We start from the raw sequence: 27,217 nt of genomic DNA on the forward strand, positions 1-27,217 counted from the left end.
GATGGGCTAAACAGCGCACAACTTGCTCATGGCGCTGCACTGGCGAGTGCTGTGACTTTGCGCGATACGGTAGTGCCTCATACAGGATGACACCACCGGACGATAGTGTGTGCTGACGCTAGGAGCAGGGTGGCGAGAGCATAGCCACCCATTGGTGCTGACTCTAACTCTAACCTTATAACAAGCACAACCAGAGGGAGGGAGTCATAAGGAGTCACTCACCAGTCTCATGCATCCATCAACACACATACCATTGACAATATTAGTCTAAACTAGCGCATGGCCGAGCCATGTGAACCTTTTATAGCAGCATCCTTCCGGGACCTTCCTGATGGTCCAAACGGAATAGGGAAAGGATCTGCGCATGTGACCCCTGAACTCCAATGGGAGGTTGAGCCATGGGCATGCACAGTAGAGCGAAAAAGGGACTTAGTCCCAGGAGGTGCTCGCCGCTGGCTAGTGCAGGTTGCTATAACTCAACCAGGAGCAGCAACCAACCTGACAGCACTAGCTTAAGCAAGGCTCCGGGAATGACATCTTTGCTGAGCAGGCTCCTCTGTGGCTGGGACTGAATGGGAGACCGCAGAAGACAAGGCTCAGGATTCCTCCTGTGCAGAGTGAGAAAACTGACGCCTAACAGACAGCTTAAGCATGCCTCTGTACCGGATTGGATGGCTGAGCTGTCCATCAAAGTACCAACAGCTTCAGCACGCCCCTGTACTGAATTGGCTGGCCGAGCTGTCAATAACGGCATCCCAGACACCCTGAGGAGTGGAACCGTGATACCACTGACAACAGCCCAGTTCTTTTTCTTCTTGGCCCAGGTAAGATGCTTCTGGCATTGTCTATTGGTCATGAGTGGCTTGACACAAGGTATGTGACACTTGTAGCCCAAGTCCTGGATACATCTGTGTGTGGGGGCTCTTGTAGCAATGACTCCAGCACCAGTCAACTACTTGTGAATCTCCCCCAAATATTCAAGGCTGCGATTATCACGGTTGCTTGTGGACCTTTTTCCTTCTACTCAACTTTCCATTAATATGCTTGGATACAGCACTCTGTGAACAGTCAGCTTCTTTAGCAATGACCTTTTGTGCCTTATTCGCCTTGTGGAGTGTGTCAATGACTGCATTCTGGACATCTGTCAAGTCAGCAGTTTTCCCCATGATTGTGGAGCCTACTGAAAAAGACTAAGGAACCTTTTTAACACTTAGGAAACCTTTGCAGGTGTTTTTTGTTAATTATTCTAATTTACTGAGATAATGACTTCTGGGTTTTCATTGGCTGTAAGCCATAATCATCAACATTAACAGAAATAAACTCTTGAAATAAATCACTCTATTTGTAATATAATTATATTTGAGTTTCACTTTTTGTATTGAAGAACTGAAAGAAATTAACTTTTTGATGATATTCTAATTTTGTGAGAAGCTCCTGTAGTTTTGAATGACACCATTTATTTTATCACAAAAAGTAAAGGAAAATTGTAAAAAGAATCCCAGTGCAGTGAAATGATGAAAAAAATGAAAATCAACCATTATTTTGTAGGTTTATTTGCCTTGTATAAATGCAGTAAAAATAATATGGAATCATGATTCTCCAGGTTAGTACAATTACAGAGGTATCAACTTTTTATGCTTTTTTACCATTTTACTAATTTTACTATTTATTTATTACATTGGCTTAAAAAAAATCAGAACTTCTTTTAAAAAAAATTGATTTGTGACGCCATTTTCTAAGACTCATAAAAGTTTTATACTATCATCAATGGAGCGGTATTTTGCTTGTTTTTTATGTGGTGAGCTAGTGATTTTATATATCCAATTTTTAGCTACATACTATGTTTTGATCACTTCTTGTTGCATTACATTGTATTATTACTGCAATCAAAAAAATGCAGTTTTGGAGGTTTGGTTTTTCTTCTTTATAGGGTTTACCAATTAGGTTATTGAAATTTATATTTTGATAGATCTGACTCTTCTGGATACAAATAAGCAAGGTAAAGTGTCACCTTGCTGCGCTGCTGATGGATATAGACGGCCATGCGGAATACTTTCAAAGCTTTATTTAACAGGTTTATAGGTCAATGCATTTCGAGGACAGCACACGACCTCTTCATCAGGACTAACCCTAATCATTAGGTTTCACCATCAGCAGCGCAACAAGGTGACACCTTACCCAGATTATTTGCTTCTCAGTCATTATGGATCTGTGTCCTGCAGCAGCTGATCCATGTGCTACATATGTTAAGTGCAACTCTACCAGGTGAGCATATTGCCTTTCTCTGTGCCACACTGCTAACCAGTTAAGACCTTATTGTGCTTTTTGTTCTCCCTATCTATACAACCTCTTCTGGATGCAGTGATATCAAATCTATCTTATTTTGTTTGTTATTTGCTGGAGAAAAGGGGATGATTCAAATTTTTATATTTCAATGGGCATAAAAAGGTTAAAAATATCAAATGGGGTTGAATAGAGACGTAGGAAACTTGCGAGTGTTATGTTTGTCTTTTTTCAGATGATTGGAAGCTTTGGAAAAATTCACTGAAACTAGAGTATTTGAATTTTGAAATATTCATTCATCTCTAGTGATCTTATCTCTAATAATAATTATAAGTTGACGGCACTTCAGTAAAACAAACAGTGTACAAGACTGTCTACCCTAGCCATTTTACCTGTATTTCCTGTATTTGATGTGTACCAGTCATAAAGTAAATTTGGGACTCTGCTAAAATAAATGATTGAAATGTTGAATATTACTGAATATTACTGGCATTGCAAAAAGTAAAGCAATGATATGACATTGTGTTGGTGAGCAAGTCTATAATATTTTCACAACGCTGCCTGATTAAGGTGAGAACGACTATAAGTGAAGCAGCCTTAGGTCCCTTTTACATGTCCATATTTGCGGAATGTGTGGCATCGGATTTTTTTTCACATGTGCCCATTATAACCTATGCTGCTGTGCAAATGTTCGTGTTTTTACATGGACCGCGTGTCAGTGCAAAACACACGGAGACATGTGTAAAACACACGGAGACATGTGCAAAAAACGGAGACATGTCCGTTTATTGCCAGCTGCGCTGATGAAATGGGCCAATGCAAGTCAATGGGTCTATGTAAAACACATATAGCACAAGGGTCACATCTGTGTGCCATCCATGTGCTGTATGATTTTAACATTGCAAAGTATAGGAGAAAGCTTTGTAATTTCTTTTTATTTTGCTATACCAGAAAAACACCAACGGCACACAGATAACAAACTGATGACACACTGGTGATAAAATGATCCAAAACACTGATGGCACACTGATGGCACTGGTACTGTTTTTTCAGATACAGGTTATATATGGACCTGTGGAGAGCACCTAAAGGACTGTCAAAACTTTTGCAGATTTTTTTATATAATTTAGGTTTTTTAACTCTGTGTAAATCAGAGGGGATTCGCTCAAACAAGCTCTTAGGCATGCTCAGCTCAGGAGATTGGAGGGCAAAGCTCCTGCCTAAGTGCACTCTCAAATTAGAATAAAAAGATCAAAAGAGTGGAGTATGGATTTAACCCCTTAATCCCATATGACGTACTATCCCGTCCATGTGCCCTGGGATTTAATTCCCAGGGACGGGATAGTATGTTATAGCGATCAGTGGCGCCCACGATCGCGGTGTACCAGGGGTTAAAGTGAAGCATCGGCAGGGAGGGGGATCCCTCCGTGCTTCCCTGAGCCCTCCACGGCAGCGCAATGTGCAGCGCTGCTGCGGGGGGCTCCTTCCCTGCAGGCCCCCGAATCCAAGATGGCGACGGGGACCTTCGGGGGCCTGCAGGGAGCTGGCTTCCTCAGTGCCTGCAAAGCGCAGGCATGAAGAAGCCTGCTGCACTGCCTGTGACAGATCGCTGATCTGTCACAGTGATCTGTGATGTTACAGATCAGCGATCTGTCACAGGACAGTGATGTCCTACCTGGGACAATGTAATAAAGTTAAAAAAAAAAATGTTAAAATAATTTTTAAAAAAATTGCCAAATAAATTAGAAAAAAAAAAGTATTCCCCCAATAAATTCATTTTTTGGAATTAAAAAAAACAAAACAATAAAAGTACACATATTTGGTATTGCCGCGTCCGTAACGACGTGACCTATAAAACTGTCCCATTAGTTAACCCCTTTAGCGAACCCTTAAAAAATAAAGAACAATGATTTATTATCATACCGCCGAACAAAAAGTGCAATAACGCGCAATCAAAAAGACGCATATAAATATCCATGGTACCGCTGAAAACGTCATCTTGTCCCGCAAAAAACGAGCTGCCATACAGCATCATCAGTGAAAAAGTAAAAAAGTTATAGCTCGCACAATAAAGCGATGCAAAAATAATTATTTTTTATATAAAATAGTTTTCATTGCATAAAACCGACAAAACGTAAAAAAATGACCTAATTGAGGTATCTCTGTAACCGAACCGACCCGAAGAATAAAACCGCTTTATCAATTTTATCGCACGTGGAACGGTGTAAACGCACCCCCCCAAAAGAAATTCATGAAACTCTGGTTTTTGTTCATTCTGCGTCCCAAAAATCGGAATAAAAAGCGATCAAAAAATGTCACATGCCCAAAAATGGTACCAATAAAAACGTCAACTCGTCCTGCAAAAAATGAGACCTCAAATAACTCGGTGGGTCAAAATATGGAAAAATTATAGCTCTCAATATGTGGTGATGCAAAAACTATTTTTACAATTAAAAGCGTCTTTTAGCGTGTGACAGCCGCCAAACATAAAAACCCGCCATAAATAGTAAATCAAACCCCCCGTTATCACCCCCTTAGTAAGGGAAAAATAATAAAATTAAAAGAAAATGTATTTATTTCCATTTTCCCATTAGGGCTAGGGTTAGGACCAGGGCTAGTGCTAGGGTTAGGGCTAGGGTTAGGGCTGAGATTAGGGTTAGGGGTGTGTTGAGGTTAGGGTTGGAGTTAGAATTGGGGGTTTCCACTGTTTGGGCACATCAGGTGCTCTCCAAATGCAACATGGCGTCTGATCTCAATTCTAGCCAATTCTGAGTTGAAAAAGTCAAATGGTGGTCCTTCCCTTCCAAGCTCTGCCATGCGCCCAAACAGTGTTTTACCCCCACATATGGGGTATCAACCTACTCAGGAAAAATTGAAAAAACAACTTTTTGGGTCCAATTTCTCCTGTTACCCATAGGAAAATAGAAAATTGGGGGCAAAAATATCATTTTTTTGGAAAAAAATGATTTTTTTATTTTCACGCCCGGGCGTTATAAACTTCTGTGAAGCACTTGGGGGTTCAAAGTGCTCACCACACATCTAGATAAGTTCCTTAGGGGGTCTAGTTTCCAAAATGGGGTAACTTGTGTGGGGTTTCCACTGTTAAGGTACATCAGGGGCTCTCCAAAAGCAACATGACACCCGCAGACCATTCCATCAAAGTCTGCATTCCAAAACATCACTACTTCCCTTCCGAGACCCAACGTGTGCCCATACAGTAGTTTTCTCCCACATATGGGGTATCAGCGTACTCAGGACAAATTGGACAACAATTTTTGGGGTCCAATTTCTCCAGGTACCCTTGGGAAAATAAAAAAATTGGTGACTAAAGATCATGTTTGTGGAAAAAATACGATTTTTTTATTTTCACGCCCGGGCATTATAAACTTCTGTGAAGCACTGGAGGCGTCAAAGTGCTCATCACACATGTAGATAAGTTCATTGTGGGGTCTAGTTTCCAAAATGGTGTCATTTGTGGGGGGTTTCCACTGTTTTGGTACATCAGGGGCTCTCCAAACGCGACATGGTGTCCGATCTCAATTCCAGCCAAAAACGTCAAATGGCTCTGCTTCCCTTCCGAGCTCTGCCATGCGCCCAAATAGTGGTCTACCCCCACATATGGGGTATCAGCGTACTCAGGACAAATTGCACAATAACTTTTAGGGTCCTGTTACCCTTGGAAAAATAAGAATTGAGGGTGAAAAGATCATTTTTGTGGAAAAAATATGATTTTCTAATTGTACGGCTGTATGTTATAAACTTTTGTGTAGCCCTTGGGGGTTCAATGTGCTCACCACACATCTAGGTAAGTTCCTTGGGGGTCTAGTTTCCAAAATGGTGTCATTTGTGGGGGGTTTCCACTGTTTTGGTACATCAGGGGTTTTCCAATCGCGACATGGTGTCTTATCTCAATTCCAGCCAAAAACGTCAAATGGCGCTGCTTCCCTTCCGAGCTCTGCCATGCGCCCAAATAGTGGTTTACCCCCACATGTGGGGTATTAGCGTACTCAGGACAAATTGCACAATAACTTTTATGGTCCTGTTACCCTTGGGAAAATAAAAATTGGGGGTGAAAAGATCATTTTTGTGGAAAAAATATGATTTTTTAATTGTACCGCTGTATGTTATAAACTTCTGTGAAGCCCTTGTGGGTTCAAAGTTCTCACCACATATCTAGATAAGTTCCTTGGGGGATCTAGTTTCCAAAATGGGGTCACTTGTGGGGGGTTTCCACTGTTTAGGTACATCAAGGGCTCTCCAAACGTGACATGGCATCCGATCTGAATTCCAGCCAATTTTGCATTGAAAAAGTCGAACGGCGCTCCTTCCCTTCTGAGCTCAGCCATGCGCCGAAACAGTGGTTCCCCCCACATATCAGGTATCAGCGTACTCAGGACAAATTGCACAATAAATTTTGCAGTCCAATTTTTCCTGTTACCCTTAGTAAAATAAAAAAAATTGAACCTGAAGTATTTTTTTTGTGAAAAAAAGTTAAATGTTCTTTTTTTTTTAAATATTCAAAAAATTCCTGTGACGCACCTAAAGGGTTAATAAACTTCTTGAATGTGGTTTTGAGCACAATAAGGGGTGCAGTTTTTAGAATGGTGTCACTTTTGGGTATTTTCTATCATATAGACCCCTCAAAGTGGCTTCAAATGTGATGTGGTCCGTAAAAATAAAATGGTGTTGCAAAAATGAGAAATCGCTGGTCAATTTTTAACCCTTATAACTTCCTAACAAAAAAAAATTTTGGTTCCAAAATTGTGCTGATGTAAAGTAAACATGTCGAAAATGTTACTTATCAAGTTTTTTGTGTGTCATATCTCTGTGATTTAAGGGCATAAAAATTCCAATTTGGAAAATTGCAAAATTTTCAAAATTTTCGCTAAATTTCCATTTTTTTCACAAATAAACGCAAGTTATTTGAATGAAATTTTACCACTAACATGAAGTACAATCTGTCCTGCGAAAACTGTGTCAGAATCACCAGGATCCATGGAAGCATTTCAGAGTTATTACCTCATAAAGGGACAGTGGTCAGAATTGTAAAAATTGGCCCGGTCATGAACGTGCAAACCACCCTTGGGGCTTAAGGGGTTAATAGAAAGTTACAAACCCATGAACTTTCTATTGAATCAATACTCTGCTCTGCGTATGTGCACTGGGGGGCTAGAGTCTCCTGAACTGATTACTTCTAAGAACCCTTGTGTGAGTGATTGGTGGTGTCTCCGTGCACAATTAAAGGGCCTGTAACATATAAAGATATACAACCAAATTTTATATACTCTTTAAATAGCAATTATTTTTAAAGAGCAATTTTCTGTAAATACAAATAAAAAATTTGAATAAGTAAGTTCTTCAATTTAGAAAATCAAGACAGTTACGGTCGGAAAGCATTGTTGTGTATATACAGCTCTGGCAAAAATTAAGAGACCACTTTCAAATGTTCAGTTTGTCTGATTTTTCTCTTTATAAGTATATTTTTGAGTAAAATGTAAATTGTTCTTTTAGTCTATAAACTTCTGACAACATGTCTCTGAATTTCCAAGCACTAAATTTTGTATTTTTTTTCTGAAAAGAAATGGTCAGAATTTAAAAAAAAAACAGTGCTTTAATAGTAACATAGTTATTAAGGTTGAAGGAAGACTTTAAGTTCATCTAGTTCAACCCATATCCTATCCTAACATGCCCTAACATGTTGATCCAGAGGAAGGCAAAAAAAAAAACATGTGGCAAACAGTAAGCTTCACATTGGGGAAAAAAATTTCTTCCCGATTCCACAAACGGCAATCAGACTAGCTCCCTGGATCAACGCAATATTAAGGAAACTAGTGTATATACCCTGTAATATTATACTTTTCAAGAAAGGCATCCAGTCCCTTCTTAAATTTTATTAGGGAATCACTCATTACAACATCATATGGCAGAGAGTTCCACAGTCTCACTGCTCTTACAGTAAAGAATCCGCGTCTGTGAGTATGCTTAAACCTTCTTTCCTCCAGACGTAGAGGATGCCCCCTTGTCCCCGTCACAGGTCTAAGAGTAAAAAGATCATTAGAAAGGTCTTTGTACTGTCCCCGCATATATTTATACATTGTAATAAGATCACCCCTAAGCCTTCATTTTTCCAAACTAAATAACCCCAAGTGTAATAACCTGTCTTGGTATTGCAGACCCCCTAGTTCCCTAATAACCTTGGTCGCTCTTCTCTGCACCTGCTCCAGTTCAGCTATGTCTTTCTTATACACCGGAGACCAGAACTGTACACAGTATTCTAAGTGTGGTCGCACTAGTGACTTATATAGAGGTAAAATTATGTTCTCCTCATGAGCATCTATGCCTCTTTTAATGCATCCCATTATTTTATTTGCCTTTGCAGCAGCTGCCTCACACTGGCCACTAAATGTTAGCTGTCTTCCACCCATACACCCAGGTCTTTTTAGTGACAGTTTTGCCCAGTGTTTTACAATTCAGCACATAATTATACATCTAGTTTGTTCTACCCAAGTGCATGATCTTACATTTATCCCCATTAAAGCTCATTTGCCATTTATCAGTCCAAGCTTCTAGTTTACGTAAATCCTCCTGTAATATAAAATTGTCCTCCTCTGTATTGATTACCCTGCAGAGATTAGTGTCATCTGCAAATATTGAAATTCTACTCTCTATGCCCCCTACAAGGTCATTGATATGTTAAAAAGAAGCGGGCCCAATACTGACCCCTGTGGTACCCCGCTGCTAACTGTGACCCAGTCCGAGTGTGCTCCATTAAGACCACAAATAATGCAAAGAAAACAAATTTATAATCATATGGAAGCAACAATACTAATGTTTTAACTCAGGAAGAGTTTAGAAATCAATATTTTGTGGAATAACCATGATTTTTAAAAACAGCTTTCATGCGTCTTGGCATGCTTGCCACCAGTCATTCACACTGCTTCTGGCACAAAAATGTAATTGGCTCTTCTTTGTTTGATGGCTTGTGACTATCCATCTTCCTCTTGATGACATTCCAGAGGTTTTCAATGGGGTTCAGGTCTGGAGAATGGGCTGCCCATGATAGGGTTTTGATGTGGTGGTCTCTTAATTTTTGCCAGATCTGTACAACATGATGGGTGGCATTGTCCTCACTGAATTCCTCTTAGCTCTGCCCATTATGGTGGGGCTGCTAAAGAATGGTGTGAAAATGATAAAAGTAGCAAAATGTTTGTGGAACTTCTCATTGTAAATAAACTTACAACTTTTCAAAGTGATTACACCAGTTTTCTTATGTTACAAGCTTTGGTATTGGGGATGAGTCTATGTAGAGTAGTACACTTCAGACACACTTCTCAGCAATGCTATAGTGTCTCTTTTGAGTCATGTGAAGCTGTTAAATATCATAAACATCTCTTGTGTATTATACATTCTGCAGAAATCCTTAACTCTTTCAAATAAAATTGCACATTGATGAGTCAGTGCAACACTTTGTTGAATCTCATATGTGCATTTCATTCTATGGAATTCTTGTAAAATTCTGACATATTTAAATATCACAATTAGCTTTTTTAATTTTAAAGATGACCTGTCATTTTTTTGTATAAATAAAATGGTATATATGAAAAAAGAAACTTTGTAATATATGTTTTTAGAGAAATCTGTTTCTTTCGCCTTCTGGACTTTCCTTTCAGTCTCAATAGTCTCAATTGATAGGTAAAACCTGTCTTCTGGGAATACATATTTTCACACTATTGAGGTACAAGAAGGCCATTGCTCCTCATAATGTTATATGTACAGGGGAGGTGGAGGGAGATGCTTGAGGAAGACACCGACATTCTGCTGTCAGTCCTACTGAAACAACAGTAACACTTTCAATCAGGTATTTTAGGCTTGAATTATATCCAGACTAGGGTTCAAGGCTAATACAAATTTTTGGCATATGTGTGATGCTAGGAGATTTTAGAGATTGAAATGTGGCATTTCATTGTTTCCACCACTTCTGCAAGAGCTGTTATCCCAAGATTTGGCGAGATTTTTTGCCAGCATGAAACACAAGGATTTGAAACAAAAATTGAACATATTCACTAGACAGCTGCATATTGCAACAAGCATATCAAACTCCTTTGTTTCCCTGAAACTCTATCAATACACCACTTGTTCTTCATTATTTCACTTCAAGGGAAAGGATGAAGAGATAAGAAAGATGCCTAGACCTAATGGCAAATTATCATCACCAAATTGCACCAATTCTAGTCACAGAAAACAAAGGAACCATGATTACTCTGAAAAACATTGCCAAGTCACAAGAAATGGATCTTATTTCAATAAGTTTCCAGGCGACGATAAGTACATGTGTGAGGAACGCTGACGAGTCAGATGAAAATTATCTCCTTCCAATGCACATTTTGTACTGAATTCAGTCACTGAATTGAATTATTGCTTTATAATTTTCAGCAACCACCTCAGAGAACACATAGCCCGTATCGGGTAATCAGATGGTTTAACACGGTTTCAAATGACTGTGACAAATATCACCAAGGTCGCCACATAGATTAAGTTTTTCACTATAAACTTCAAATTAAAGTGAACATTGAATTAGGGATGTGATGTTTGTAATTATGTTTGCAGTCCATTTTTGAGTCAAGAAGAGGGACCCATACTTGTGATTATGCCAGAAACGTGTGAAATAGAAACACTCCTTTAACATTTGAGCGTAAGCCCTGACATATACATCTAATAAGCTAAATTAAACTCTCCCTCAACTGTTATAAGTAGCCACTTTAAGGCAGAAATGTTTTTTTTTTTTATTTCATCTTGCCAAATTATATTTGCTACTTATATATAAAATACACAAAAAGGTAAAGACACTGTCCTGGTGTTAGGCTGCAGGTTTCTCCCTCTGCACAGGAGGAATCCCAAGCCTTGCCTTCTGCAGTCTCCCATTCAGTCCCGCCCACAGAGGAGCCTGCTCAGCAAAGACGTCATTCCCGGCATCTTGCTCAAGCTACTGCTGTCAGCTTGGTTGCTGCTCCCATCTCTGGTTCAGCTATAGCAGCCTGCACTAGTCAGGCGAGCAGCTCCTGAGACTAAGACCCTTTTTCTCTCCACTGAGCATGCCTGTGGCTTAACCTCCCATTGGAGCACAGGGGTCACATGCTCAGGTCCCGTGTCTGTTCCGATTGGACCACCAGGAAGGTCCCGGAGCGGCAATGCTATAAAAGGGTCGCATGGCCGCTCCGCCATGCGCTAGTATAGACTCTAATTTTTATTTGTGTGTACGATGATGGATGCATGTTTCTGGTGACTGACTCATTAAGACTCATCCCTCTGGTTGTGTTTGTGTTAAGGATTCAGAGTTAGAGTCAGCGCCAATGGGTGGCTATGCTCACGCCACTGTGCTCCTAGTACTCAGCACACACTAGCGTCCGATGGTGTCACCCTCTGTGGGGCACTATCGTACCGCGGCAAGTGACAGCCACCACGTGTGCAGCGCCGTGCACAACCTGTGCACTTATTTGGTCCAATACGGGGCGATTGGCGGCATCCGCCTGAGCGGCACTGTGCACACTTGCACGCTTGTTTATAATTATAACCGTTTTCCTGGCAACACAGTTGCGGCGCTGCATGTTAGTGAGTTGAGAAGGACTCTATCCCTGTGTCCTGGGGGCAGAGTCCTGAGACTCTACACTAGCGCTCCATTTGCGGAGTCCTGTGGAGTTAACAGGCTCCGGCATTTGTGCCAGCAAAATCTGTGAAGTAACAGAGTTTGCTCCTGCACACACCGGGTCAGTGGTTACCCGCCGGTGTTTAGTTTGCACTCCGCCATTACCGAGCAGCAATTTACCATCTGCACGATAGACCCCGGATTGCGATTGCACTTCCTTATATTTTATATTTAGTGCGATCCGCAACCCTAACACCTGGTCAGCAGAAATTCTGTCTACATTGCACTTCAGCTTTTATTTTCAAATCATCTTTATAAAGTCTCCTTTAATATTAAACACACTCATTCAGTATTTCATAATGAAGGCACTCAGCATTTTTTTTACCATATTTGATAACTTTCTCGCAATGTTTAGGAAAAGTTCCAGTGCCTGTTGAGTGATGCAAGCATAACACCACTGATTAAGTAGGTGATACATGATACAGGGCAGTAGTCGTGGGCGAGGTACTTGTGTTCTACACCTTGGCATGCTACAGGAAAATGAGGGTCCTGGCTGGGTGTGTGGGCTTTAACTGTGGGGTCCCTATGCTCTTGCAGATTGCATGATGCCAGAGACTTTGGATTGCCATGACCAGATGTTATAAAGTTCAATGAGGGAGACCACTGCTCAAAAACAAACTGTCTTTTACTGAACAAAAATGTGAGGATGAGCATGTACAGTGGATAGTGGGCACAACACTTTATGGACATTTCTATAAAACACAGAACATGTTCATACACATCCTGTTTATTCCTGACTTCACTCCACTCTCTGTCCATTAACTTCTCTCTAGATTCACCACCACCTGACGCAATGCTTTGAGAGCTTTCCTAGCCTCCAACAGCACCATTAACCAGCAATGGTGAGTCTTAGTCTTCAATCCGTGGTTCCGTGTCTTTTTTACCTTATGGGAGTTAATTGCACCACTATGGCCATTACTTTCTTCTCTGCTTACCAACGCTTTGGAACTACCTCACAGGGAACTCTCTCTTTGTCGCACTTTCCTTTTCCCCACTATTCAATCCCTTGACTGTTATATAACTCCATCCTATCTCGTTAAAGCCCCTTCACACATAGCGAGATCGCTAGCGATATCGCTAAAGCGTCACCAATTTTGTGATGCAACAGCGATATCGGTAGTGATCTCGCTACATGTGACACTTACCTCCGACCCGGCTCCCCGCTGGATATTGCTGATCGCACGAGATCGTCCTGGTCCATTTCTCGTCATCGGCTTCCTGCTGGCGCCGATGAGCAACTCCATGGACGCGGGAGGAAGTCGTCACCAGAGCTGCTGTCTGACAGGTAAGTAACGACTGCCGACCGCTGCTACGTCGCTCATGAGATCTGCCTGTTTGGCAGCTCACTAGCGACCATTTAGCGATGCACCAGCAATCCTGACCGGGTCGTATCATTGTCAGGATCGCTGGTGCATCGCTAAATGTAATGGTACCTTTAGCCTTCCTGCCCTAGACCTCGTCTCCAGAGAATTACTCACTCCTTCTAATGCTTTTCCTTGTCTTCTCTCTGCTATCAGTTATCTCAGTCTTCATTCACTTTCGGGATACCCAATCCATGCGGCTCTGCTGAGCCCTCAGACCAAAGTTCTGCTCTAGCTGATGGCTGGGATCTATCTGCCTTCTTACTTCAGCCCTTCCTAATCCCAATCATTGACCCTACCTGTCCCTATAAGCTACCTGTGGCTGGCAAAACACAGCCTATCACCAATAATGCACATCACTATTGCACATCAAAACAACTTACAACAATACATGTGTCTTCAGAGAGGGGACATAGGTAACATTTCTACCTCCTTACATAGGAAAAATGTTGTATCATTGTCTGTTCAGACTTAATTAGTAAGCAGCGGCTCCAGCGCATTTACAGATTTTTCTATAGAAGCTGTAGCTCTTGAGAAATGAGTGGGGGGAGATTTTTCCAGTCATTAGAAAGTAATAACATATTCCATAGTCATATTTATGTATTTTACTTGTATTCCCCATACAATAGCAATTCATTTTTTCCCTTAATTTTGCTTTCTGGTATACAGCACCTTTGCTATTTCTCCTTGAAATGTATGAATAAATTGGTCCCCTTTGGGAAAGAAGTCCGTGTCCCTACACAATCTATCCCTGTCAGACTGTAGGGACACATCTCCAGCTGAATATATCCAGCTCTCAATTTATTCACAAATTAGAGTAAGAATAATGGAAGGGCATAATGAAAAGTTCTAAGAAAAGATGCTCCAAGATTATCATTTCCCGAAGAATATCATTTTCTCCTAAATGAATATTGTCAGGTCCTATTTGAGCATAGAGTACATAAGTATTTTGCCCTAAAATATTGAGCACATTTAATGAATGTGATAGATTTTTTATGACATCTGTAAATCTCGTCCTTATTTACATATTTTTTTCACATCAGACTGTTCGCTTTCCATGAAGAATAACACTAATAGAACTTCCTATCCTCTGTACATGGTCTACCCAGCATTATGTTTCCTTTGCACATACAATACTCACTAAAACCAAAACAAATAAGTAGTAGGCTACATAAAGTTAATTGTACAATAAAGTGTAATAAACAAATGAAGCAGCAACGTCATACATAACATGTGCTGCACACATAACATTGCAAGCAACATACCTGTTACACATGAACCTTCCGACACCACCAGTATTTCACTTTGCTGTTTGCAGGCAGCTCCTCTTAAGTAGCATTCATTTCGGTAAGTGACTCCATTTGAACCACACACGGGGATGTAATCATGCTGACACTGAAGGAAACAAGAAAAGCCTCTTTACTGTTTTGCATCGTTAGTTACCCATCCTTTCATTTTGCATGTGCACTTATTATATGTGCATATCTGCGTGTGCATATATTGCTTCATTTACTGAGAGCAGCCCTGTACTTTCATGATATATATGACCATATCTGTGCTTATCTAGCAGTTCTAGATGCATAGTTGGCCTGCTGGGAAAACAGTAGAAACTATTTGCATATTTTTCAGTCATCAGTTCTTTAAATTAGAGCTACGTCCCCAAATATCAGTTTTGCAAAGCAGTGCAATTTTACAGTACCGACTTATAGGTACCATGAATCTTCATGAAGTTGTTATTCCTATTATTTATTTACTGCTGTGAATTTCCTTTACCATTCTAACAGAATGTATCCAGATCCAAAGTAATTCCATCTAGTTCCTAAAATTTATAATCTAAAAAAAGCTGATTGGTTTGTCCTAGATTTCAATTGTAAGGCTAAACTATGACTTTTAGGACTCATACACGATTGATTTTCTCGAATGAGTGCTATCCGCAGTATTCACGGGCTGCACTCGCACCTACGATAATTTATGGGGCTGTGCACATGTCTGATTTCTTGCCTTGGACCACATGGTCCTTGGAAAAAAATCAAAGACAATCAGCTATCAGTAATGCAAGTCTATGAGTATATGGGAAAAACTGGACCGCAGTTGGACGACATCGGAGAAGATGGAGAACTGTAGCTTTGTCAGGGGAAGGCAGCAGCGACACGCGTTGGGTACTGTGGGCAGTGTGAGTATTCCTAAGAAATTACTATGTGACCCAGCAATTGCCTCTTCTCATCCATGGTACTTGCATGTGAACTATGTGAATTTGTCCATAATGTTTACCCACTCTTTCACAATTTAGGTGACTATTTAGTATAATAGGGTATGCTTTATTTCTGCAAATCATTCATGTGTTCTTATTAAATATGCTATGCATATCATGTGGTGAGAGAGGGCATTGGTGAGAATTCATATTTGGAATATTTGGTGATTTTTTACATGTATGTATATTGCATGTTCTCATTTTTCACCTGCCCACAATTGGTCTATTAGTGGTTCTAATTGTTTTTATTGCACACTTGGTTTCTCTAGCTATTGTATGTTCAATAAAAGCCTTTTTCACAAGGACAAACTGCTGTGTGTGCACGTTATTCTGTGCTTCTTTCCTCTTTCTTTTCAACATTTAATCTTTTTGGCACAGTGTTGCACCCAGCCATTTTATATATGGTACAAGTTTGTGGTGCCCACCTACACATACATTGATAACTTTATTTTTTCTCTCCCTGTCTGAGAATAAATAATGCCACTTTGTGTTAAACTCTGATCAGAATAATCAGACCAGTGTTCTCAGATTTGGAGAATTCGGTCAGGTGACCCCTCCCTTAGCATCATGAGGAACAACTGTTGGATGCTTCTATTCCAATGACTGAAATGTAATTCGGGAAGAGGCAATGTGGGGGCTTTCTAATATCCTTGCTGTCAATAAATGGAAACGTCCTTTTCATATCCAGAAGTTACAAATGTAACAATTCCTAAATAACCTGCGGTGGAGTGCCACGCCATGGTCATCGCTCCCGTTACAATCAGCACACATACCACTGGTTAGCACTCTATTGATGTGACCTTATTACACAAACATAAAAAAAAATAGACCACTGTAATTATGGACTTTCTTTCAATTCCTTACTGATTGTTCTATCATTGAATGAAGCCATTACTGTTTACAGACAAAGGCTGAAATTCTGTACAGGACTAACACTATTCATAGCTGAAGTTTTTCTGCAATAAGTGATCCTAAGAAATACAGCTGAATATATCTGTCTCCTCTTATGTATGGTAATGAAAACTTAGCTGTAAAAAGTATTAGGTCTATGCAGGTGTTCAGGAATCGGATGTAATCAATGTTGTTCTTAGTCACTGGCAGTATGCAAGAACACTTAAAATGACAAAGAAATAAAACTAAATCAAGTATAAATTTACAGATCTGTTCATTGCGTGGTGATAGAATTTTGTCTAAGCATGAAAGGACAACATCTTAATCTGACATTAATTAGATAAAATGATTACGCTCAATATTTCCAGATGATTCATTCACTTTGCTTGTTGGAATGATGGCCTTGAATTGCTTTAATCAAAGATTTTTTCCCAATGAAGTTTGAGATAGAACTTTGACTGGTACACTCCAAAACCCAGAGATTGTTTCTTCGAATCTTTCAGAGGTAGAACTGCTGCATCTTGTATTCAGATGGACCTAATCCCATTCTGAATTTTTTTTGTAAGGCCTCATTCAGGAGTCCAGGAATTATGTACGTTCTCGATCAGTGATTTTCATCGATAGAACACGTATCCAATATATTTTATGGAGCAATTAACATGCCTGTATGATCTGAAGGTTCAAGTCCAATTTTGATCAGAGCAAAGAAATCAAAATGACCTATGTAAGTCTATGGGTCAATGAAAAATCATTGACCACACCTTGGCATCTGTATTCAATCCGTGTGCTGCTTGTTTTAGAGTTGTAAAATGTAGGAGAAACTTTGAAATGTATTTATTTTTTATGAACACAAAATCACTAAAGAAACACTGATGCTACAAACTGAAACCCTGACCCAACAGTGATGAAAAAAAACACTATCTACAAAAAAAAATCCGTGTCTGGGTTTTTTGAAGAGATTAGGGTATTTTGAGGGTGCGGGTGCAGAGTTAAAAAATCCCATTACTTTTGCTGAATTGGTTAGAATTTTTGAGATAATTCGTCCATGAAAATAATGCATTCCCCAATGCGACTTATATGTGATAACAAATGTAATAGCTTTTGGCCTGTTGGACTTTTGACTCTTTAACAGTTCGAAATAACCAATATAATTATTTTGTATTTCAATTTGTATTCTTACAATGATATAAAAATGACTTTTTGTATCAGAATTCTACTGCAATTAATTATTACCATAAATCTCTCATTGACTAGATCCAATCTGGCAAAACCGAAGTCATATTCTTAATCAGAACCATAAACTTAATATAAAGCCATTCAGATTATGTTGGTACTGAAATCACCGTACACCAGTGTAATCTGTTCAAAAACACTGATGAAACTAGGATAATTTTTTTTTGCAAGCCAGAAAAGTCACTGACCTCTTAATAAGGCCTAAAGAGCAGAAAGTAACTCAAGTAAACACCTGAAATTATTGACCTTGCTTGAAATTATTGACCTTGCTTGCCTCATTTAAAATGCTCTAATTTTGCAGATTCGCAAAGGAAAGACAGCCTACATTTCCAAACACCCAACAAGCATAATTTATATACTGTAGTAATGAAAGAGAATAATGGAAATGTCAAAAAGCACAATACTTAAATAGTAAAATATATATGCATAGATTTGTTTTATTTATATTTGCAAATGTCAGGCAGAAAAACATTAAATACACTAAGACATAAAGCACCAAATGATGGAAAAAGTTACCAACCATAAAGAAAAAAAAATTATGCAAAAGATTATCCAAGCCCCTCAAATGATAATGCAAAATATACAATAATACAGAAGTATTGGAAGCAATCAATCAACCTAGATAAACGGTTATTATTAATAAAAATGAGAATAAACTTTATGAAACTGAAAATAAAAAAAGGCCGCTCAACAGAATGTTTTTTAACAGGGAAAAATGCAAAGAGCTTCATCTGGGCAATAGAAATGAAAAAAAAAATATATACAGAATGGGAGGAAGAGGGCTAAGCAACAGCTCATGTGAAAAAGATTTGGGTATACTAATGGATCATAAACTGAACATGAGTCAACAGAGTGATGCAGCAACAAAAAAGGTAAATGCAATTCCGGGATGTATTAACAGAAGCATACAGTTTAGATCACGTGAAGTCATTATTGCCCTCTACTCCTCTTTGGTCAGACCTCATCTGGAATACTGTGTCCAGTTTTGGGCACCACATTTTAAAAAAGACATCAACAAACTGGAGCAAGTTCAGAGAAGAGCAACCAGAATGGTGACCGGTCTGCAAATCTTGCCCTATCAGGAACAGTTACAGAATTTGGGAATGTTTAGCTTGCAAAAGAGAAGACTTAGAGGAGACTTAATAACTGTCTACAAATATCTCAAGGGCTGTCACACTGTAGAAGGATCATCTTTATTCTTATTTGCACAAGGAAAGACTAGAAGTAATGGGATGAAACTGAATGGGAGGAGACACAGATTGGTTATTAGAAAAAACTTTTTGACAGGGTGATGAATGAGTGGAACAGGGTGCCACAAGAGGTGGTGAGTTCTCCTTCAATGGAAGTCTTCAAACAGAGGCTAGACAGACATCTGTCTGGGATGATTTAGTGAATCCGGCTTTGAGCATGGGGTTGGACCAGATGGTGAAAAGTTACACAGAGTCCAACGGGGATCAGCAAGAACTGTGCTTAGTTCAAAAGCAAAAGCATTGTTAATTTGATATCTAGTTTATTATTTTCACCATAAATTCATAGTAAAGAAAAAGGATTCAGAGTCTTATAGATGTTAGAGTAGGTTATCCCATGTGTAATCTTTAGTAAAGTGAATCCAGGAAGCTCTACACATCTAGATGTATCTAGTTGAAACATTTCTGCTGCAGAAAATCTATTTGCCATAATATTATGTATATCTACACACGTGGTCAAAATTGTTGGTACCCCTCATTTAATAACAGAGAAACCCACAATGGTCACAGAAATAACTTGAATCTGACAAAAGTAATAATAAATAAAAAATCTATGAAAATGAACAAATGAAAGTCAGACATTGCTTTTCAACCATGTTTCCACAGAATTTAAAAAAAAAATAAAACTCATGAAATAGGCCTGGACAGAAATGATGGTAAAGCTAGCCATAAAAGTAATTGTAATTTATCATGTTTTTATTAAGAAAAAATATATAAATATTTCCATGTGCGCATTTTCATAGCCAGACAACTATAATCTTTCACACTTGTATTTGTATTATCTGTAAATACACTGACCTACAACTAGTATACCAAAAAGTCCACATAGAAGCCTCCATGGTTTTCTAAAGATTATTAACGGAGCTTTCCATTTTCAGAAAAACGGTAACCTAAATACTATAACATAACTATAATTACAAATACAGCTCAGCGGCTGTGTCAGGGTAGACAGCACAAGTTGATAAACTCGGTGATTGGCTATAGTGGTGATGCGTGCTCTCGACATGACATCAATACAAGCAAAACAACAAGACCTGAGCAGCAGCAGGGAGCCGGAACTGGACATGGTGATTGTGTTTTGCTTATTTATTTTTTACAGTGTTCACTGAAGGGGTTAACTAGAGGGACAGTTTTATACATGGCAATACCAAATATGTGTACTTTTTCTTATTTTATTTTTAACATAAAAATGTATTTATTGGAGTAATATTTGCCTTTTTTTTTTCTTTATTTTGTGATTTTTTTTTTACAAAATATTTATTAAAAAAAATGTATTAACTTTTTTTTACATTGTCCCAGATGATGATGGGACTACTACTGTCCCATCATTGGCTAATGTGTCAATCACTGTCATTGTAGCAGGCATCGCCCAATGGGACTTGTAGTCCCATCGGACGATGCCTGCACACACACAACCCCCGGCAGACCCGCACAGACCCCCGGCAGCCCGCACAGACCCCCGGCAGGCCCATACAGACCCCCGGCTGGCCCGTACAGACCCCCGACAGCCCGCACAGACCCCCAGCAGGCCTGTACAGACCCCCGGCAGGCCCGCACAGACCCTCGGCAGGCCCGCATAGACCCCCGGCACCCCATACAGACCCCCGGCAGGCCCGCACAGACCCCCGGCAGGCCCGCACAGACCCCCGGCAGGCCCGTACAGACCCCCGGCAGCCCACACAGACCCCCGGCAGGCCCGCACAGACCCCCGGCAGGCCCGCACAGACCGCACATCATGATGACATCATTTCAGCAGCCAATCACAGCCATGCCATTAGTTAACAAGGCTAACACAACTGGCTCATTGCATTATGGGAACTTCCGATTCCGGTATTCGATATTGTAAAAATCGGTACTTGGTATTGGAATTCCGATACAGTGAATATCGGCCGATACCCGATATTTGCGGTATCGGAATGCTCAACACTAGTCATCAATTAAATAATGACAGATCACTGATCTAATACTCGGCAGTGCTTCAGCACTGCAGAGCATTATAGCAGCATCTGACATGAAGGGACATTGCGTTGTGCCGATAGGAGTACAGAGGGAGCTCAGTTTTTCTGTGATGCCCAGCGATGTCACTGTCACTATTGACTATGGCATCATAGTGGTTAAAGACCCGAGATCGGTGCTAGCACTGATTGTGAGTGTCGTTACAGGGTGTCAGCTCCCACTTAGAACTGACACCCACACTGGATCGCAACAGTGCGCAGCGATAGCCTGTGTGATCACATGGATGTATGGCAGTTTGTGGGAACGCAGCTTCCGTGGTGCCGTATATATATGGTGCATGTCAGGAGGGAGTTAGTAATGCAAAAAAAAGCTTTGTATTTCATTATATAATGCTCATTCTTACCTCATGTTAAAAATTCTATAAAAAAATGAGGGCTTGTGGATGGCTTTAAATGACGATGGTTGACTGACAATTTAAGCTTTTTGTATGCTTCCCTCCATTTATACCTTCTAATGAGTTTGTGCACTGGGTAACAACATGTAAAGGGATTTGAAAATGACTTTTAAATAAGCATTTTTTTGCTTAAGAGGATTAAATGTAGCCTTATTAAAACTCATCATCCATCCAAACCAGGAATTGTTTTAATCTATGCTGCCCATATGAGCTGAAATGTGTATTTAAAGGATAAACCTTACTATAGTATGTACAACATAATGAGAATAGTTACAGTAGGAGAACATAAACACATTAATACTGTATATCATAGTATTCTACAGTTTGGACTTGTCTAGTGGTTAGAAGAAAATTATTACATTAATAAAATAGAAACAGAGAAACAAAAATCAAGAATTGCCGTATATTTGATATATTTACTAATGAATGAAATAAAAAAACATTGTAAAAATAATAATGGTATGAAAGAATATGAATACGAATAATGACAAGGTATCATAACAATCCTGAAGAAACTATTTACTACAAACAAGTAGCTTATAACAGCCAGGCTTTTGATTAGCAATTAGAAAAAAGGGTTATGTTTCATAGCAGAGAAATTATCTGCTTAAATGTGTTAATTTTTTCCCACAGTAAAGTTAAAAGTTGTGTGACAGTAGCCTTGAACTTCAAACATAAAACAATTAAGAGATGTCATCTATGTATCTATGATATTTTCTGCTAGATTGGTTTAGGTTTCAATGTAAGCAACTGCATTAACAAACTGTGGGTGTTAAGAATGTGCCTACTTTTTTCAAATCTTAAAAATAAATATTTTTTACTGTGGTAACTTACTGCAATCTGCCACTTGCCCAGTGCATATGGGTCGACCTCCCAGGGCTGTGGGGTACTCGGTACCGGGCCGGTATCAGTGGGATGTGTCACAGCAGCGGTGACCCGGACCGTGGCCCTGGGCGCCCAAGTAATAGGAAGATGTGAATGGTGAAATGTAGTTAGATGAATAGTTCGTGATGCGACCTGTGGTGCTCGGCAAGGGAGGTGTTTAGCCGACGCTGTATGCAGATCCGCTGGGACTGATGGTATGGTGCAGCAAAGATGTAAAAGCTCCCCACAGGTGAAGCTATAGTCCCAGGGTAGTGTAGATGTGGTTGGCAAAAGGATGTAGCGGTGCCCGAAAGGTAGGAAGCAGACAAGACACAGCGGGGTGCAATTTCTGTACCTTTACTTGATATCTGCAGTCCAGGTCCTGATTACTGATGGTATTGGAGCAGGCTAGCCTGGAAGCAATTCAGGGATTCTCTCTCAGCAGATGGGTTGTGCAGTCTCCTTACTAGCGCTTATTCGAATGACGTACTCCCAGTACTGAGTTACACTGGAGTTCCTCCGGACAGATGTTCTCAAGAACCTCACTTGCACGGCAGACAGCTGTAGCCTATCTTGGGGAATCCTCTCTCCTTAGTCCCGGCTCACTATCCAAACTGCTGTTGCGCCCTCAAGTCTTAGATGGGAGTAGGGCATTTACAGCCTCCTACTCCTCTGGTGTCTGTTGCAGGACCGTTAGTATCCGTACAACTGTTGAGACCAGGCTCCAGTTCATGCGCTCTCTCCAGAGATGAGCTCGTCCTCTTCGCTCTATCTCAGCGCTCCTTCCACACGTCTGCACACGTCACCCTCCGCAGACTAACTCACCACCCCCTCCTCTTGGCCCTCAGAGAGCACTCCTCTCCTTAATCCCAGTTCAGAGTTCACCCTGCTGGCCTGGAGTGGAACTGTGTTGCATGCATAGATTGACTGCGAGAGAGACCCATCATTGCTTCCAAGCCTGGCATTACCCTCCCCTGGAGGAAGGTAAAGCCACTGTGGTGACCATACCCCTGGGGGCACCACACATATAATTTAAGCTAATGGCTCTTTTATCTATACTCTGCTGCAGAAGGTTCAAACACAGCCATAAAAACATTGTGACTAGTGATGAGTAGAGATGAGCGAATATTTCAATGTTCGGTTCGGATTACGATAGCCGAATTTGCAATATTTGCTGTTTTATTCATCGAATAATCGCCGAACACAACCAAACTCCATTTAAGTTCATGGGAGGCAAAAACAAATGCATGCACAACACCTTCAAAAGGCCCCAAAAGCTGCCAAAACACATCAAATTAGGGGAGGCACCAGGAAATATTGTAGCATGGCACGGCAGCAATCAGCCTTGCTGGAGGTATCGACATCTGGGTAAGCATTTACAGCTTTCAATTGAACATCAAAGTAAGACGAGGTGGGTGAGGGATTGGTATAGGCCTCTTTGCTGGGAGCCCTGATACCACATGCAACACCTCTACCTGCTTTCATGATCGGCCACACTCAGGTGGCATAAATATATGTTTTGTAGACTACTATTGTCAGAAAAATATAAGGATAGTAACACGGGTAGTTGACTCCAAGGAAGTGGAGGCCTGACGGTCTTGGAGGCCTACTGCTACAGGCAACAAGCATGAAGGAGAACTAACCAGGAGTCTATCCATTAGCAAAAATTAGTGGCAGACATCAACAAAGTGGCATCAATTGCAATAGAGTAGAACTAGTAAAGCGGGGGCCAACATCTCTTCCACTACAGCCAATTCAGCAGATGTAGACTGTAATGAGCAAGGTGGTGGAACCAATGTGCCATATCCATCTGAAATCCTGAAGGGGCGTAACTAGGTGTTAGGGCTGGCGGAATGCACCAAATAATAAAAGATGATAATAAGGTGCATTCGCAGCCCGGGGTCCACAGTGCAGAGATGATAAACTGCTGCTTGATAATGGTGGATGCTATATGGTGGTATAAAGGAAGACCACACCCGGGTTAACGTCACCCGGTGTGTACAAGAGCGGACTCTGTTACCTCACAGAGCCGCACTACCGCAGAACATAAATGCCGGAAAATGTTTAAGCTCACAGAGCTCGGCAAGGGGGCACTCAGTAAACGGTCACAGAACTCAGCCCCAAGGACACAGGGTCAGAGTCCCTCTAGACCTACTAAACATGCGTCGTCGCACCTGCGGACACCACTAATGGACGCTGGCTACTGTGGAGTGCCGACCAAGTTCACCATGGTGTACAAACCCACCGGTGAACGTTGATGCTTGTCTCTGAATCTGTCTCCTACCTGCACCTCAGCCTGGGTGCTTAACAGGCTAGGCTACACAACACATGCATACCAAGGGTAGGGGTTTCATAAGGAGTCATTCACCAGAGACATTCATACATGCATATAACACTCCACATGCATGGTACAATAGCTGAGCCTGGAGCTGCAACCAGACGCCTAGCATTAGCCTGGGCAAGATGCTGGGACCAATGTCTCTGCTGAGCAGGAAACTCTGCGGCTGCAGAAGAATGGGAGACCGCAGAGGACATGGCTTGAGATCCCCCTGTGCAGTGGGGGAAACTCGACGCCTAACACTAGGTGGGCTAATAAATCCCAACTTGGCTAAATGGCAGCAGGTGAAAACTGTGACACGAGGGAGAAGGAGGTGGCACCAGGTGCTACTCCGTGGCTGACCTACAGAAGATGGCAGCTGACCCCTACATCGGGTAGGCTGCTGCGGACCGAAGGATGAAAAATGCAGACAGACACTGTAGGGACTCTGGAACCAAGGGTGCAAATGGGACCAGCTAAGGAACAGAAAAGCAGTGCCAGCTACAGGCTGGACCAGGTGTTAGACAGATGGACACTGGCAGGTGGGATCTAGACGGGCACAGGGTAGACAGGCAGACGGGGACCTGGGGAACCTGACAACTAGCAAGCATGCAAAGCAAACTAACAACATAGCTCAGGCACCTCCATATTTGAGGAGAAGCCGTAAATAGAAGGTGTTTACCAGCTCTAGGCTGGGAATACCTTAGGTCAGTGATGGCGAACCTATGGCACGTGTGCCAGAGAGGGCATGCCGAGCCCTCTCTGCTGGCACAAGGCGTCACCTCAGCCCAAGTGTATCGCCGCTATGAACTGCTAGCACGATTGCGTTAACAGTTCAAAGCTGTGTCGGATCGGAGGAGACATTGTTCCTTACTCCGACACTCACTCTTCTAGGTCGCAGGCCTGTGGCCCAGGAGAGATGGATCGCATCATTATGCTCGGCACCATTAAATGACGTCATGCGGAATCACTGGCGTCATGATGTCTTGTGCCACAGCCATGCGGGAACTGCCAGAAGACACAGCAGTGGTGGAGCGAGAGCAGGAAGGTGAATATGACCATAACAGGGGCCAAAAATGATGGAGCACATTTCTACATGAAGGGGATCATGATGGGGCATTACTAAAAGAAGGGGATCATGATGAGGCACATTACTACAAGAAGGGTATCATAATGGGACATGACTACAGGAAGGGGATCATGATGGGGAATTTTTATAAGAAGGGGATCATGATGAGGCGCATTACTAAAAGAAGGGGATCAAGATGGGACATTACTACAAGAAGGGGATCATGATGGGGTACATTACTACAAGATGGGGTTCATAATGGGGCACATTACTAGAAGGGATCATGAAGGGGCATTACTATAAGAAGGGAATCATGATGAGGACAATTACTACAAGAAGAGGATCATAATGGGACATTAGCACAGGAAGGGGATCATGATGAGGCACATTACTAAAAGAAGTGGATCATGATGGGACATATTACTAAAAGAAGAGGATCATGATGAGGCATAATACTAAAAGAAGGGGATCATGATTGGGCATTACTACAAGAAGGGGATCATGATGGGACATTACTACAAGAAGGGGATCATGATGGGACATTACTACAAGAAGGGGAGCAGGATGGGACATTAATACTAGAAGGAGAGAAGGATGGTACATTACTACATAACTACTGGCCGTGGAATCAATCTAATTGGGCAGGTGGTGAAGCACAGTAATTAAAAGACAAAGTATGTACCTGTTACAAGTTTGGTGGTGATTAGCAATCTCAGCACGTGGACCGCCAGCGAAATAAACTTTTGACATGTCCCATTTAAGTTTTATATATTTTTTGTAAATGTGGAGCCGCAGCAAATATTTATACTTTTTCAGTTCACAGTGAAGCCTCCTAGCCTGCCATTCTTGCCAGCTGCTATTCACAAGCCAGCCAACTTCCCAAGTCAGCAATCTCCAAGTCAGCCCAGGATTCAGAAGTCAGCAGAAATCAGATACAGTAAGTGTTATCACATTTGTGTGAGTGTGGCTAGAGATTAGAGATATTTATTCTTTGAAGTGTAGAAGTGGATTTCAGCATAGAATCTGAATCAGAAAGGTTCGCCATCACTGACTTACATTGACACGGGCAATCCTTTTAAGAGGGAAAGCGTGCGTGCACCCCTAAGCATAGTGCCTGGTCCTACAAGTGCACCTTGGGGAACATCGACACATATGGGGTGAAATGAGGAGTTGGTGTGTGAGTGGAAGACACTGAATGTCATGTCTGTTAGGTGTGAGGAGATCCAACAAAGGGCCAATTCAACAAATCAGAAAGTCTGTAGGAAGAGGGAATGGTCCACTGTGTCAAAGGCAGATGCCAGGTCCAGGAGAAGGAGAAGGACAAACTTGCTTTGCTTTTATTTGGAAGTGAGTAGGTCGCTGGTGATTTTATTCAGGGCAGTTTCAGTGGAATGGTGTACTCTGAAGGCAGATTGTAAGTGATCAAAAAGGGAGCAAGAGGAGAGGTGGGAGGATAGTTCACAATGGACTTGTTGTTTCAGTACTTTGAAGGCATAGAGGAGTAACGCTATGGGGTGATAGACACAGAGGATGTGTCAAGGGTGGGCTCTTTGAGGAAGGGTGTGAGCGAGGTATGTTTCAATCAGGA

At 41.2% G+C, this 27,217-nt stretch overlaps 1 protein-coding gene across 1 annotated transcript in view; it reads right to left on the reverse strand.

Annotated features, from left to right (window-relative positions):
• Positions 1-27,217, reverse strand: part of TMEFF2 (transmembrane protein with EGF like and two follistatin like domains 2) — a 1,040,676-nt gene that overhangs the window by 927,557 nt on the left and 85,902 nt on the right. The window contains exon 3 of the mRNA XM_073546700.1: positions 14,613-14,742. Coding sequence (XP_073402801.1) covers positions 14,613-14,742 — 130 coding nt within the window. The remainder of the gene's footprint in view (positions 1-14,612; positions 14,743-27,217) is intronic.

This window comes from Dendrobates tinctorius, unplaced genomic scaffold (genome assembly GCF_039654945.1).
Source record: "Dendrobates tinctorius isolate UK_male_01 unplaced genomic scaffold, ASM3965494v1 ptg000150l, whole genome shotgun sequence".
In the NCBI taxonomy this organism is placed as follows: domain Eukaryota; kingdom Metazoa; phylum Chordata; class Amphibia; order Anura; family Dendrobatidae; genus Dendrobates; species Dendrobates tinctorius.